Source organism: Phocoena sinus, chromosome 17, assembly GCF_008692025.1.
Source record: "Phocoena sinus isolate mPhoSin1 chromosome 17, mPhoSin1.pri, whole genome shotgun sequence".
Taxonomy (NCBI): Eukaryota; Metazoa; Chordata; class Mammalia; order Artiodactyla; family Phocoenidae; genus Phocoena; species Phocoena sinus.
In genome coordinates this window covers 528,790-544,044 of record NC_045779.1, presented here as the reverse complement: position 1 = coordinate 544,044, position 15,255 = coordinate 528,790, and the positions used below count along the sequence as shown (strand labels likewise).

The window sequence follows — 15,255 nt, the reverse complement described above, 5'->3', positions numbered from 1 at the left end:
CTCCATTCTTTTTCTGAGCTTCTGGATCATCTTCACTGTCGTTATTTTGAATTTTTATTCTGGGAGGTTGCCTATCTCCACTTCACTTAGTGGTTTTCCTGGGGTCTTGTCTTGTTTCTTCATCTGGTACAGAGTTCTCTGCCTTTTCATTTTGTCTGTCTTTCTGGGGTGTGGTTTTCCTTCCACAGGCTGCGGGGTTGTAGTTTGATCATGTGGTAGTTTTATTTTTGAGTTTTGAGGAGCCACCGCACAGTTTTTCTCAGCGGCTGCAGCAGTTTACTTTCCTGTCAGCAGGGCAGGAGGGGACACGCTCCTTCGCTCCTCATCTTGCCTGATGCTGTGTGTTTGGTAGGTCAGCTGCATTTCCTGGTCTTGGTATAGAAGGTGCCCTGTGGGGCCCGGTAGTGCAGTGCCCCCAGACTGCATTGGAGCCGGGTGCCCCAGGAGCGTCCCCTGTGTGGCCGGGCCAGGCTGGCCTCCCGTGCACTACCGTGTGCGCTGGGCTCTGAGGCCCGGATACAGCTGTTGCTGGTGCTCCGGTGTGTGCGGCCAGCCCTTGGGGCAGGAGCCACGTTGGGGGATGCTGGTGCTGGCCAGAGGTGTCTGGCCAGGCAGGGGTGGATTTGGAGGGGCTCTGGTGCCGGCCGAGGGCACGCACCAGGACTGGTGGGGCGGGGGCTGCTTGGGAGGAGCGCAGGCCATGGTGGGTCTGCAGCTGAAACCGGGTGGGGTGAGCGGGGCTGACGGGTAAGATGGGGAGTCAGAAAGGGGCTGGTGGTACCCAGCCAGCTCGGTGGAGGGCAGGGCTCCCACAGCCAGCATCTGGTGCCCGCCAGCCCCTGGGGACCCTGAGAACGTGCCAGCAGAGTCCTGCCCCTCTGGCACACGATTTGGAGTGAGTCCATGCCACTCCTTCGTGGGAGAGGAGACCCAGACGCTTTTCGAGCTGCAGCCCCTGTGCTGGGCCTCGGGGGGAGCGGCTCTCGTTCCCTGCAGTCCCCTGGCTCTCCCGGATGTTCTGGGGGCTCGTCTTGCGGGTGCAGGGTCTCCAGCTGGGGAGCCCGATGTGGGTCCGGACCCTGCGGTCGCAGTGCTGGGGGAGCAGAGGCCACGCTGCGCCGGCTCCTCTGCGTGGGTGCTCCTTTCTGCCTTCAGCTGTGCATGGTCTGTCCTGGTCCCAGGGCGTTTTCAGAGAGTTTTCTACTTGTAGCTGTGATCTTGGTTTCAGATTTCTCACCTCCAGAACTGTGGTGATAAGTTTGTGTGGTTTTAAGCCTCTGAGTTTGTGATAATTGGTCACAGCAGCGACAGGAAACTAATGTAACCAGCACGTGGCAGGACTGGGATTTAAGCCTTGGTATGAGGCTAAAATTTGCAGTTTATCGTCACGCTGTGATTATGTGACTTCAGGCGGTAATACTCAGTACTAATACGTTTGTTCATAGAGCACGTCTTTCCTGGGTGTCTTCTGTCTGAAGAGTGATGGATTGGGTGCTGGGCTCAGAGTTGGGAATCCCTGGGTTCCTGCCATCGCGAGCTCAGCGTGGTGAGAAGACAGACGAGGAGCACAAGCTCCGCAGATTTCAGGGTTCATTTGTGCATGCACGCCGGGTGCTGTGGGTGGGAATCTGGAGCATGGAGAGATGGAGGAGGTGCACAGCCCACGGTTCTTTCTGGCGAGGTGACGAGAGGCAAAGGCCTGCAGGGTTGGCGAGGGGCCGGCTGGGGAGGGGCTGGGGAGGACGTTCCGGGCAGCGGGAGCAGTGGGTTCCCAGGCATCCAGGCTGCCGGCTGTGGTCGGGGTCACGAGAGCTGGGCTGCCTGCTGCAGAGTGCTGGGGAGGGGTGAGGTCGCACAGAATGCGGGGTCAGTGTGAGAGGGGCTTCCGCGCGGTGATTTTTCTGAGGAACAGGTCTGGGCCTTGATGTTTATGAGGTCTGCCTGCCTGCTTTGGCTGAGGTGTGCTTTAGTGCAGCGCCGAGAGCCATGATTCTCGGCGGCAGTGAGCAGCTGAAGTCCGTCCGCTGTTTATTGAGCTGCAGGCCAGACCTAGCTTTTCGTCCCGGACGTGTGTAGCTGTGGCCGCTGTGTAGCATCCACACTTAGCGTGTGCGCACCACGTAGGACTGGGTCCTGTGGGAGAAAGGAGATCTCAGGACACGGCCTTGGCAGTCTCCCGAGACACGATGTGTACAGCTGTGTGTGTGGGCGGGGTCAGCTCGGGAGCCTGGGCAGAGAGGCCCGCAGGATGCCTGAGGGAGGCTCCTCTGGAGGAGGTGATGCCAGGAGACCAGAGCAGAGTCCAGCTCAGCACAGGCAGCGCCGGTCGCTGTCAGCGCAAGCGGGACAGTGTTTAAGGGTCTGTCGGGTGAAGCCAGGTGAGGGAGGAGGAGGCCGTGCTGTCTGAAACAGAGCTGTTAGTCTCAATACCTTGTGAGCTTGGTCAGATGATACTATTACGCTGTGTGACAGCGGCTGCTGTCTGTTTTTCCCCAGATCCCCAGACTTCAAGGGAGATTTTTGACTTTGCACTGAAGGCAATCTGTCCTCAGGTAAGATTTAATATTCCTCTCATTCTTTTCCAGCTGAGCCTTGTGGTTGTCAAACATTGATGGTAAATTTTTTTTTTAATAGATTGATCTGAAGAGATACGCGGTGCCTTTGGGTAAGATCCTATATTTAATGAGCTGGAATGTTTCAGATTATTAACTTAGTGCATTGAGTGAACGTTTGCTTAAACTGTGAGTGAAAGTCAGTGCAATGACACCTGTGAGGCTCCCACGTGGTTATGACGGGGCCTCTTGGGCGCTGGTTGAGAAGGTCACACTTAGATCACATGATTGCAGAAAAAAATCTCTTCAGAGCAACTCTCAGGGGATCCAGATTGTTTGATTCTGACTTTATCTGAATAAACCCTGATCCTTCTTCCGGCCTTTGTTTTGGGAGTCACGGGCCTGTCGATTCAGATGGAGGATGGAGGCATCAGAGGTCTCAGGGACCACTGGAGCCTCCTTTGTGAGCACAGTTTTAATTTGACGTGTGCCTGAAGCTTTTTCTTAGCTCTTTGTTCCGCCCTTTGTTGTCTTATTTTAAACGTGATGTATTTTGCATTTGCAGCTGGCCTGTCCATATTTACCCTGCATGCATCTCAGTTTAGCACCTGCCTCCTGGACAACTACGTTTCCTTGTTTGAAATCCTGTCGAAATGGTGCAGCCACACAAATACAGAATTGAAAAAAGCTGCATATTCAGCTCTGGAATCTTTCCTGAAACAGGTACTGTTTAAAATTCTTTCTATGCAAACAATTAAATTCCAATCTTGTGCATGAACGTCTGAAAAGTAAATACAAGTTGATCCATTAGCTTCCATGGTACTTAAAGAAAAAGCATGCTTATCCATCAGCCGCATGGTGGCAGCAGGTCTGGAAGAAAGTTCAGAAGATGCCAGATCGGATCAGGGCCTCAGAGCTAAGGTTGGACAGAAGAAGTGGCGGCAGGGAGAGACGGTTGGGAGGCCAGGGCTCCCTGGAGCCGGTGGCCCAGTGAAGGTGGGGGTCAGCGTCAGCTGCCATGTTAAGACAAGATGCTTGTGTCTCTGTGGCTTCGTGACGGAGATGAGCCCACCTACCCTGGGGTCTTTCAAGGTCCAGCCGGGGTGTGGGTGCAGGGGGAGCCTGCAGGTGGCTGGGTGTCTCCATTGGCCAAGGAGCAGGTGCTGTGGTTCTGAGTGCCCAGTGGCAGCTGGAAACACCCAAGGGGTGGGCTGGTGGTGGGAATGAGACTGGCTGGGGCGGCGCTGATGGAAATTCTGAAGAGCGGCATTGGGAGCCCTCACGCACCTGGGGCACAGCTGCTGTCCTGCTGCAGGCATATCCCACAGCTCCTGTAGGGACTCCTGGGGCGTTTTACTGCTTTATTTTATTTTATTTTATTTTTTCATAAAATAGCACTTACATGTGGAATCTAAAAAAAGGGTACAAATGAACCCATCCACAAAACAGAAATAGAGTCCCAGATGCAGCAGCAGACGCATGGCTACCAGGGGTTGGGCTGCGGGGGCTCTTGTAGCGGGAGCAGCTGAGGGCATTGAAGAGCAGCACCCTTGCCGACTGTTCTCATGGCTCTGGAGCAGACACCTGGAAGGGGCTTTGCTGGGGTGCATGGTAGGGATAGGTTGCAGTTTATGAGCAACTGCTAAACTCCTTTTCAAACTGTTTGCACCGTTTTCCATCCCCACCGGTAAGTTCCAGCCACCCCACGTTCTTGCCAGCACCTAGTATTGCCAGTCTTTAATTTCAGCCCCTCTGATGGGTGTACGGTGTTACCCTACTGTGATTTTAATTTGAATTTCCGTGGTGACTGTTGATGATCTTTTTTTCCTGTAGTGGTTTACCATTCTTTTTTTTTTTTTTTTTTTTTTTTTTTTGCGGTACGCGGGCCTCTCACTGTTGTGGCCTCTCCCGCTGCGGAGCACAGGCTCCAGACGCACGGGCTCAGTGGCCATGGCTCACAGGCCCAACTGCTCCGGGGCATGTGGGATCTTCCCAGACCGGAGCACGAACCCGTGTCCCCTGCATCGGCAGGCGGACTCTCAACCACTGCGCCACCAGGGAAGCCCTGTGCAAAAGCTTTGAAGTTTCATTAGGTCCCATTTGTTTATTTTTGTTTTTATTTCCATTACTCTAGGAGGTGGGTCAAAAAAGATCTTGCTGTGATTTATGTCAAAGAGTGTTCTTCCTATGTTTTCCTCCAAGAGTTTTATAGTGTCTGGTCTTATATTTAGGTCTTTAATCCATTTCCACTTTATTTTTGTGTATGGTGTTAGGGAGTGTTCTAATTTCATTCTTATACATGTAGCTGTCCAGTTTTCCCGGCACCACTTATTGAAGAGACTGTCTTTTTTCCATTGTATATTCTTGCCTCTTTTGTCATAGATTAGTTGACCATAGGTGTGTGGGTTTATCTCTGGGCTTTCTATCCTGTTCCATTGATCTGTATTTCTGTTTTTGTGCCAGTACCATATTATCTTGATTACTGTAGCTTTGTAGTATAGTCTGAAGTCTGGGAGTCTGATTCCTCCAGCTCCGTTTTTTTTTTTCTCTCAAGACTGCTTTGGCTCTTCGGGATCTTTTGTGTCTCCATACAAATTTTAAGATTTTTTTGTTCTAATTTTGTAAAAAATGCCACTGGTAATTTGATAGGGATTGCACTGAATCTGTAGAATGCTTTGGGTAGTATAGTCATTTTCACAATATTGATTTTTCCAATCCCAGAACATGGTATATCTCTCCATCTGTTTGTGTCATACACCATGGTGAAGTGGGATTTATCCCAGGGATGCAAGGATTTTTCAGTATACGCAAATCAATCAATGTGGTAAACTACATTAACAAATGAAGAAGAAAAACCATATGATCATCTCAAGAGATGCAGAAAAAGCTTTTGATAGAATTCAACACCCATTTATGATAAAAACTCTCCAGAAAGTGGGTATAGAGGGAACATACCTCAACATAATAAAGGCCATATACGACAAACCCACAGGAAACGTCATTCTCAGTGGTGATAAACTGAAAGCATTTCCTCTAAGATCAGGAACAAGACGAGGATGTCCACTCTCGCCACTATTATTCAACATAGTTTTGGAAGTTCTAGCCACGGCAGTCAGAGAAGAAAAGGAAATAAAAGGTATACAATTTGGAAAAGAAGAAGTAAAACTGTCACTGTTTGCAGATGACATGATACTATAGAGAATCCTAAAGATGCCACCAGAAAACTACTAGAGCTAATCAATGAATTTGGTGAAGTTGCAGGATACAAAATTAATGCACAGAAATCTCTTGCATTCCTATACACTAACAACAAAAGATCAGAAAGAGAAATTAAGGAAACAATACCATTCAGCATTGCAACAAAAAGAATAAAATACCTACCTAAGGAAGAATAAATCTACCTAAGGAGGTAAAAAACCTGTACTCAGAAAGGCACATAAGACACTTGTCTTTCTGATTTTTTTTTTTTTTTTTTTGGTGGTACGCGGGCCTCTCACCATTGTGGCCTCTCCCGTTGCGGAGCACAGGCTCCGGACGCGCAGGCCCAGCAGCCATAGCTCACGGGCCCAGCTGCCCCGCGGCATGTGGGATCCTCCTGGACCGGGGCACGAACCCGCGTCCCCTGCATCGGCAGGTGGACTCTCAACCACTGCGCCACCAGGGAAGCCCTCTTTCTGATTTTTAGTTTTGAGCCGTCCCCATGTTCTCTCCTGTGGGTCCCAGTCTGTTGGTGACTGAACTCACCGGCCACTGGGCTGCCCAGCTCTGTGTCACCATGAGTCACAGATGAGTCTAAAGATGCCTTCTGCTTCATCAGGGAGCTTTCGTCCGGAGCCTGTGTTTTGTGCAAATGTCTTCCTGCATCTGCCTGGTCTCTTTCAGTCCCTTTCTCTAGTAAAAGCATCACGTATAATAAAGGCTTACTTGAGAAAGTGCCTTTTCTGAACCTGTTGAAGACTAAGCAAGCAGATGGAAGAAATGGTTCTTTATGAGTAAAAACAACTGTGGAACTGTGACAACACATTGATAATGTCTTACTCAGCAGTTCTAGCCTTTTCACATTTGGATAGATTCCTTTGTTTTCCTAGAAGTGTCTCTAAAGTAAACATTATGCCATTGCAGCTTTCTTTTATGGTAGCGAACAACGCAGAGATGCACAGAAGTAAGCTGCGGTACTTCATGGAGCAGTTCTATGGCATCATCAGAAACGTGGACGCAAACAGCAAGGACTTGTCCATCGCCGTTCGAGGATATGGACTCTTTGCAGGGGTATGCCCATTAATTTACTCTTGTCTTTTTAGTTTCACTTGAGTGTTTAAAGTAATGTACTTTATTGTATTTTGAATAGCATCTCACACTTGTGAAAATATTGTTCTTACTTGCTTTGTTATTAACTTGTTTTTTTCAGTGCCTGCTGTGTACTAGGATTCTGTATGTGTATTATCTCAAATACTCATAACTCTCCCACAAGCTTTTAGGAATATGATTCCACCTTACTGGTGGGGAAACTGAGGCCCAGAGAAATTAGGTAACTCGTGAAAGGGCACACAGCGAACAGTGGACAGAACCGAGACATAACTCCGACCTGAAGATGAGAAACAGCACGTTTTTCCCACTGCCACGCTGCCTGTTGTTGATGAGGTGCAGTTTGGTGGTGACGCTTGGCGCGCTAGCGAGAGCCCCTCCCTGTGCCTGCGTGAGGTCTGTTTAGGGACCTTGACTGTCGCCGTGGGTGCTTCCACTCGACAGAGGGCGTCACTCCCTGCCTCTGCAGATCTGCCTCCCAGGGCGCTTCCCTGCTGTAGGGTCTGTGCTTCTGTTTCCAGCCCTCCACACCACTCCTCACTCCTTCCCTCGTGCTTCCTCATTTGTTTCCAGATGATCCTTTCCCCTTAAAAATAAACCTTTATCTCCACTTGTCTCTGCGGCTCCTTTCAGTGTACTTAGGGCAGAAGAAACTGTGTGAGAAGGCTCAGAGGTGACCGAGAGCCTGGGCTTCACAGCTTCAGACCCTGAGGTCTGGCCAGCTGGGACTTGTTCGTTGTGGTGACGTAGTGTAGCCAGAGCGTGGCCAACAGGGAGGAAGGGAGAGGACGCGGCAAAGATACAGGGGCCAGAGTCTCCTGGAGGAGGGACTTGAGCCGAAGTCTAAGGGGCCTCGGGAGCACGCGGCCGGGCGGAGGACGGCACAGCCGGGTGCCTGAGTGAGGAAGGTGCCTCTGGGTGCCGTGTGCTGTGCCTCCGGGGTTTGGGTCTGTCCCTTCCTCTGGGCGACTGGCCTCTGGGGAGGGCCTGCACCCAGTTGTCTTTGATAACTACTGTCTTCCCAGTGCCTAGAACACAGGGTTCAGTAGGTGTGTTGTGTATTAATAGCTGTTCAGAATGTACTTACAGATTTTTTAGAAAGCATCTTTAGAACATACGCTGTATTTTATATCTGTATTTCTTCTCCATTAAAAAGCTTGTTAACATTCAGTTTATAACAACATGGCTTAACACGACACCTCAGACACCGTTATTTTGAGGTTGGTAAGGTTGACAAAGGCTTGTTTTCCTTCCCTAAAGCCTTGCAAGGTTATAAACGAAGAAGACGTTGGCTTCATGTTCGTGGAGCTTGTTCAGCGCTGCCGGCAGCTGTTCCTCACCGAGACAGACACGGCTGAGGACCACGTCTACCAGATGCCCAGTTTCCTCCAGTCTGTTGCCAGTGTCTTGCTTCACCTTGATACGGTGAGTGAGATAGTTGGTTAAACGGAGCACAGTTGTGACTGTTTAACCTCCGTTCTTCAGGTAATTTGATGGCGTAGCAGGAGTTAATATGCGTTCAGTACGGGCACATTGTGGGCAAGGTGACCTTTTTTTTCTAATATCTTTATTTATTTATATTTATTTATTGGGTTGTACCGGGTCTTAGTTGTGCCACGTGGGCTCCTTAGTTGTAGCAGGCGGGCTCCCTAGTTGTGGCATGCCTGTAGGGTCTAGTTCCCCAAATAGGGATTGAACCTGGGCCCCTTGCATTGGGAGCACGGAGTCTTATCCACTGGAGCACCAGGGAAGTCCCCAAGGTGACATTTTTAGCTAGTATTTTGTATCGGTACGGTTTTTGTCATGAAACTTGACTTTTTGTTCCCAAAGCAGGAAAAATGATTTGTTACTTTTTATCTTTCTTAAAGATTCAGATTGCTGCTTGGGGTAGAATTGCACCTTAAGTATCATTTAGACAGTTACTCTGATTTTTTTTTTAGATAATCACAGCAACAAATTAGCAGATTAGGTAATACTGGTTTTTCATTCATCTGATACATGTCTAACGGCGTTGTGTTTACTGTGACTGTCTGTATGGTCCCTGTAGTTATTCATTGCCTGCCCTAGCTCTTCGTGTGCTCTCCTCTCTGGCAGGTTCCTGAGGTGCACATGCCAGTTCTGGAGCACCTCGTGGTCGTGCAGATAGACAGTTTCCCCCAGTACGGTCCAAAAATGCAGTTGGTGTGTTGCAAAGCCATAGTGAAAGTTTTCCTGGCCTTGGCAGAAAAAGGACCAGTTCTCTGGAATTGCATTAGTACTATGGGTGAGTTTGGAATTTACTTGTTTTGAGGATGATGAATGGTTAATACTTAACATGTTGTTTGATATAAAGAACATCTGGTTGCCAAATTCTTTTGTATCTTTTGATGCCTCTTGGAGAACTCCTAATATTTTGGTGGACCAAAATATCCTTTTTCTATCCATTTTTTGAATTTTTTTCCTTTCTTTTGCTTTTGAATCTTAATAGTCTAAAATTTAAAACAAAAGAAAAAAAAGAAAAAAAATTAAAACTAAAGATATTACCAAACTTAGAGAAAAATTTGAGAGGTAAGTTATGTTCAAAAAGATAATGGCTGTCATTTTTATTGAGTGGTTATATTTTTCAGTGTATTTTTCTTTTTTGTTTTCATTTTCTTTTTATAGTGCATCAAGGTTTAATCAGAATATGTTCTAAACCAGTGATCCTTCAAAAGGTAAATTCTGAATGTATGATTTGAAAGTTAGTCTTTTGTCATCTTGAAAGCTAAAGATGTTGCTGGAGTTTTTAGTCTGTAAATATACAAAAGTGGTTTTTTTGTTATTAGCCATTAGCTACATTTTGAAAAGTATAGGCTGTAATACCTAAGTACTTTTTCCGGTGATGGTTATGAGACATCCTTAAACATAACCTTACTAGTATAAATACATTTTTACAAAAAGGGATCTTTTCCTCTTGAAGCTGTAGGACAAAATACTTAGGTATATTATGGGAGGCATGTCTTAGTTACTTTAAGTTAACAGGAAATAGGATGAGATGAGAGCTCTGTATAAGAAGTTGAGGTAAATTATTCATAACACATACCTTGGATATTGTTTTGAAACACTTGTTAGTGCATCACTGTTTTAGTCCTCGTTAGAAAATTGTGACTTTTTTCCAGCCTTTTTATTATGCTTTCATAATATGCTATCTTCCTCAAGCAAATTAGGGTCTGCAGCTGGGGGCTCTTTTAGCTTAGAGAACTCTGACAGCAGAAAGCAGAAGTGCAGCAGTGCTGCTGTTCTCCGATCCGCCCTCAGTATTGGATGTTTGTCTTCCCACCAGGGTGCTGAGCCCGAGTCTGAGCACTGTTGTGTGTCAGGGGAAGCTAGAACCGGCAAATGGCGAGTGCCCACCTACAAAGACTATTTGGATCTTTTTAGAAATCTCCTGAGCTGTGACCAGATGACGGTAAAAACGACCACTTTAAAGCCACAGAAGTACCTTAGTTCCTCTTTATTAGTTTCCATAGTTTTACACCTAAGAATTACTTCAGAAGTATATTTTACTAACTTTCAATAGGGCTTTTTCTTTTTTTAAGTACTTCAGGTAATGAAAAATTAAAACAGTGTAAGTTAGGATAGTTAAAGTGAGACTTGAAAAAAATCAAATAAAAAGAACAAAATCATAGAACTCATTTAAAGTTAATGAATTACCATAGCTGAGTCCTCGTTTTAGCAAAGAAGCAGCATACATAGTGTAATTGGTGCAGGGTTGTTCTTTCAAACAGACCCAGGCTGGTGGATAAAAAGAACCTGGCAGGCAGTGTTATCACCGCGGGAGAGCTGTGCTCTTTTTATTTGCTAAAGCTGAAGGTAAATCCGGTTGATGTAGTAGGTACAAAGGAGATGGGTGCACGGCTGTTTGTCACGGTCAGAATCACGCCTCCTACGTTTCTGGCAGGTGTTTCAGCAGTGTCTGCTCCAAGCCAGATTCTGGCCACCGTTTAACATAGTCTTTGACAAAGCATTCATAGCCTAGGAAAAGCAGTGTTTGTCAATAGATGGTTCCTATCCTGTGAAAAATCTTAGAAGTTTTTCTTATTGAGGTAAAATAGTATAACAATGTTAATAATTTTACCTAAAATATGCTTTCTTATATGTGATGTTAGATACATTTTGAGGTTAAGTTTCATAGACTATTTGAGTAAAGGCAGAGTAATTGGTCCATATTTTTGGAAAGGTAGAATATTTCAGTTTTAAAGAAATAATAGATGATAATACTTTAAATCCATTCTGAGAATAGATACATATTTATACATACGTATGCATGCATGCATGTGTGAGTACATGCGTATTTATATGTGCACACGTGTATATGTGCGTATGTACATGCATGTGCATTTGCACGTAGACACACCATGTATAGTATACAGATGTGTGTACACACACACACACACACACACATTAATGTAGTAAATACTTTGACAAGGATTGGCCTAAATCTTCTCATTTAGTACTGTTTGTGTTTGTTACATGACTGCGTAAGTCGTATCTGACTGAAATGGTAATGTCCAATAATTTAGGAAGGAACCTACATTTTCCAGCTTGACCAACTTTGAGGTAGATCTGCTGTAGTTTACACAGGGGTTTCCATAATGCCTAAGTATGTGCACATCTTTATGTGGCATAGCGCTTATTTAATACTGGTACTCATACTTTTTGGCACAGCATGTTGAAATTTATTATTTTCTTTATTTTAAGGATTCTCTTTTAGCAGATGAAGCATTTCTCTTTGTGAATTCCTCCCTTCCAAGTCTGAATCGTTTGCTGTATGATGAATTTGTAAAATCAGTTTTGAAGATTATCGAGAAATTGGATCTTACGCTGGAAAAGCAGAGTGTTGGGGAACAAGAGGTTAGAAGGGCTTGTCAGTAATAATTTTGCATCCTTTTTGTACTAACTCCCTCTGCCGCCACAGTGTGAGCGAATCTCACACCTGTAGACATCACGGGACATTGGTTTATTAGCATTAATACGTGGCCTTGATGCTTTTTTATTTGCATTGCCTATATTCTGTACTAGATTGTTCAGAACTACTAGATAGTAGTTTATATGTTTAATAAGTTAAAGCGACTCTTTGGAACAAGTTGTTAGGAGGATTGTTACTCATTGCTCAGCAATAGCAGAGTCAAGTCTTACTTAGTGTAGAGGTGGCCTTTTGCAGTAGGATCGGGAAACCTGGCGTTCCTCTGGTTGATACCCGAGGAGACTCCAAGCTCTGTGCTCTGGAGTCAGTAGAAGGTAGGCCAGGGCGGACAGGGAAGACCCCCTGCTCCTGTGTTCTTAAGGCACTGTTTTCCTGGCTGGCTCAAAGATGGGACCTAGCGTGAAGCTGCCGGCTCAGAGCTGCTGTCCGCTCTGAGGAGTCCTCATCACAAGACACTCAGGTGATGAAGCTAGAGTCAGTGGGCGTGGACTCTGTGGAACACACTCAGTTCACTGCTGAGCCCGTGGTTCCTTCAGTCGACTTTGCCTATTGGCTTCCATGGCCGAGCCCAAGGCCACTTGGTCAGGGGTTCCTGCAGGGGCAGAGGTGGGCCCTGGGCCTCGTCAGCCTGGCTGCACTCGTGATGCTTTTACACGAGAAGGGGACACTGGGGGTGGTCTGTTGCTCTTTAAGGCTTTTTATTTATTTACGTCTAAAATAATGTCACAAACAAACATGCCCAGAGGGCCTCCCCGAGACTGTCGGCCACACACCTGCTTTTGGAGCACATGTCCTAGTCTCTGTGTCTTCTGCTCCCCTTGCACTGTCCGCCGGGTCAGCTGTCGCCTCTGAGATTAGCATTTCCCAAATAGGTCTAGACTCCAGCCTTGCCCTTGACATTTCCACCTGAATCTGAAACACAGACTGAACATGTTAATATTTCTGTTACCTAATAGTGGTAACTGTTCCTCTGTTTCTCATTTTGAAAGCTACACGTCATTACTGACCCTTTCTGTGTTGTGAGCTTCTGCCTCTGTCTGGCGCCACTGCTCCTGTGAGAAGTCGTAGTCCCCACCTACCCTGTCTCTCTGTGTGTGCACCTTTATTCCCCCGTCTGTGTCCCCTGTGGCCGCCCGTGCCACGTGTTCTGTGGTCCCGTCATTTTGATCCTACTGTGAGCTTCCGAGGCCCGTCTGTACCTCCTCAGTTTTGCATTCCTTCCTCGAAGACTCAGGCCTTGGCTGTGGAGTCACTTGCTGAGTCATTTGTTGAATGATTGAATGTTACAGTGTTTTTTTGGTGCCATTAATTTTTAAGCATGAAAATGAAGCTGCTGGCGTTTGGGTGAGCCCGACTTCAGATCCAGCTGCTAACTTGCATCCTGCTAAACCTAAAGATTTTTCAGCTTTCATCAACCTGGTGGAATTTTGCAGGTATTTAAAAAATGCTATTTGTTCAAGAGTGGAAATTATCAATTATTGGCTGTAATATAGGAAAATCACTTATGTAGATATAAGAAATGAAATAGTAGGACTTAAAATCTAAAATTGCTTGTGTGAAACTTAAAATATATTTAAATGTAGCAGCTGAGATTTATCTATTTAAAAAAAATACATTTAAAGGGTCCTCAGGTGGGGAAAACAAAGAATATAGATATACCTGAAAATGGTATATAATGGAATCATAGATTATGATTTTGTTTTGATTATGTCTCTTATAATTTCAAAGCTGAATAAAAATAGTATATGATGAGAATTTCTACATTGAGCTTTACATTTGTTTTTACAGGGAGATTCTTCCTGAGAAACATGTAGAATTTTTTGAGCCATGGGTATGCTCCTTTGCATATGAATTAATTCTGCAGTCTACACGGTTGCCATTCATTAGTGGTTTCTACAAATTGCTATCTATTGCTGTGAGAAATGCCAGGAAAATAAAATATTTTGAGGTAAGTGTTGTTTTGAAGGACACTGAATATTCCTGTTTCTTAGATCACATGAGTGTGTATAAATACCTTCTAAAATGCAACATGATAGCATATTGCAGTTTTAAAGTCTACTAATTTTATTATCTGTATTTTGAAAGACTGATAATGTGAGTGGCAATTGGATGACACTCTTTAAAGTTTAACCAGTAGCATTTTCTGTTTTGATTTACAACACCTGGCTGATGACGTTGGCTCTGCAGGGGCTCTCATGGGGTGCTTGTGCTCCGGCATCACTGGCACCACTCACACCCTCTCCAGGCTCACCTCGTCAGGAGCTCTGGGCTGCCGCCCAGCAGCCTGTGCCCAGGCCGCCCAGGGGATCTGGTGGCCCGTGAGGTTGGAGAGGACCTGGGTTTGTGTCTTGGGGCTCTGGGCGCGAGCAGTGTCTCAGCCCACAGGTGTGTGCATCAGAACCCCCGGGCAGGGAGCAGACTTAGGCCTTGGGTCTTGACCGGCAAGCCCCCCCCCCCCCGCCCACCTCCCACTCGGTTTCTCGCTGGCCTCCGCCTGAAACGTTTTCAGGGCTGATTTCACTTCCCCTCTGCATGAGGCCTGAGCAACATGAAAATGGGTTCCCCTTGGAAGGAAGGCTGGGAACTGCCAGATTAGGACACAGGGTTACCTGGTTATCATTCACTGAACTAATTCCCTGTTTTGTTTGACAGGGTGTTGGTCCAAAGAGTCAGAAACAGTCTTCTGAAGACCCAGAAAAGTCTTTTTGCTTTGCTTTGTTTGCAAAATTTGGTAAAGAGGTAATTTTCAAATGATTTATCCAGTGTTGTCATGGGTTATTTAAAATTGAATGTAAGACTTAGAGAATGGACTTGAGGACACAGGGAGGGGGAAGGGGAAGCTGGGACGAAGTGAGAGAGTGGCATGGACATATGTATACACTACCAAATGTAAAATATGTAGCTAGTGGGAAGCAGCCGCATAGCACAGGGAGATCAGCTCGGTGCTTTGTGACCACCTAGAGGGGTGGGATAGGGAGGGTGGGAGGGAGACGCAAGAGGGAGGAGATATGGGGATAGATGTATACATATAGCTGATTCACTTTGTTATACAGCAGAAACTAACACACCATTGTAGAGCAATTATATTGCAATAAAGATGTTTAAAAAAATGTATGTTGAAAAAATCCTATAAATGATTTAATTACTTAAAAATGAGCTGCTTAATCCATGTGGGGATTAAGGGGTTAAAATCACTAACAGAGGATATCTTTGTGCTTCCAGAGTCCCCTGAGGTTTCTTAAAATTGAGTGATGACAACTCAAAGTTAATAGATTCTTTAGCTCTTCCACATAATGGAAATTAAGTACTCAACAAATGAACTTTTCCTGGAGATCAGTGCTTAATTTTTAAATGAACGTGGCTGTGTCAGATAAAGGCCCCGTGATCATTTTCCCTATTTGCGAATAGGGTTTCTTGTAGTTGATTGTGAAATCGAAGGCTCTCTTCAGGTGT

The 15,255-nt window shown here is 45.9% G+C and overlaps 1 protein-coding gene across 1 annotated transcript in view; it reads left to right on the top strand.

Annotated features, from left to right (window-relative positions):
- The window catches only part of PRKDC (protein kinase, DNA-activated, catalytic subunit), a 151,149-nt gene that overhangs the window by 13,268 nt on the left and 122,626 nt on the right, over positions 1-15,255 (top strand). The window contains 12 exon segments of the mRNA XM_032609378.1: positions 2,497-2,552; positions 2,635-2,665; positions 3,118-3,275; positions 6,675-6,821; positions 8,118-8,282; positions 8,952-9,120; positions 9,501-9,550; positions 10,159-10,284; positions 11,577-11,729; positions 13,120-13,235; positions 13,591-13,750; positions 14,455-14,541. Of these exon segments, the coding sequence (XP_032465269.1) occupies positions 2,497-2,552; positions 2,635-2,665; positions 3,118-3,275; positions 6,675-6,821; positions 8,118-8,282; positions 8,952-9,120; positions 9,501-9,550; positions 10,159-10,284; positions 11,577-11,729; positions 13,120-13,235; positions 13,591-13,750; positions 14,455-14,541 (1,418 nt within the window).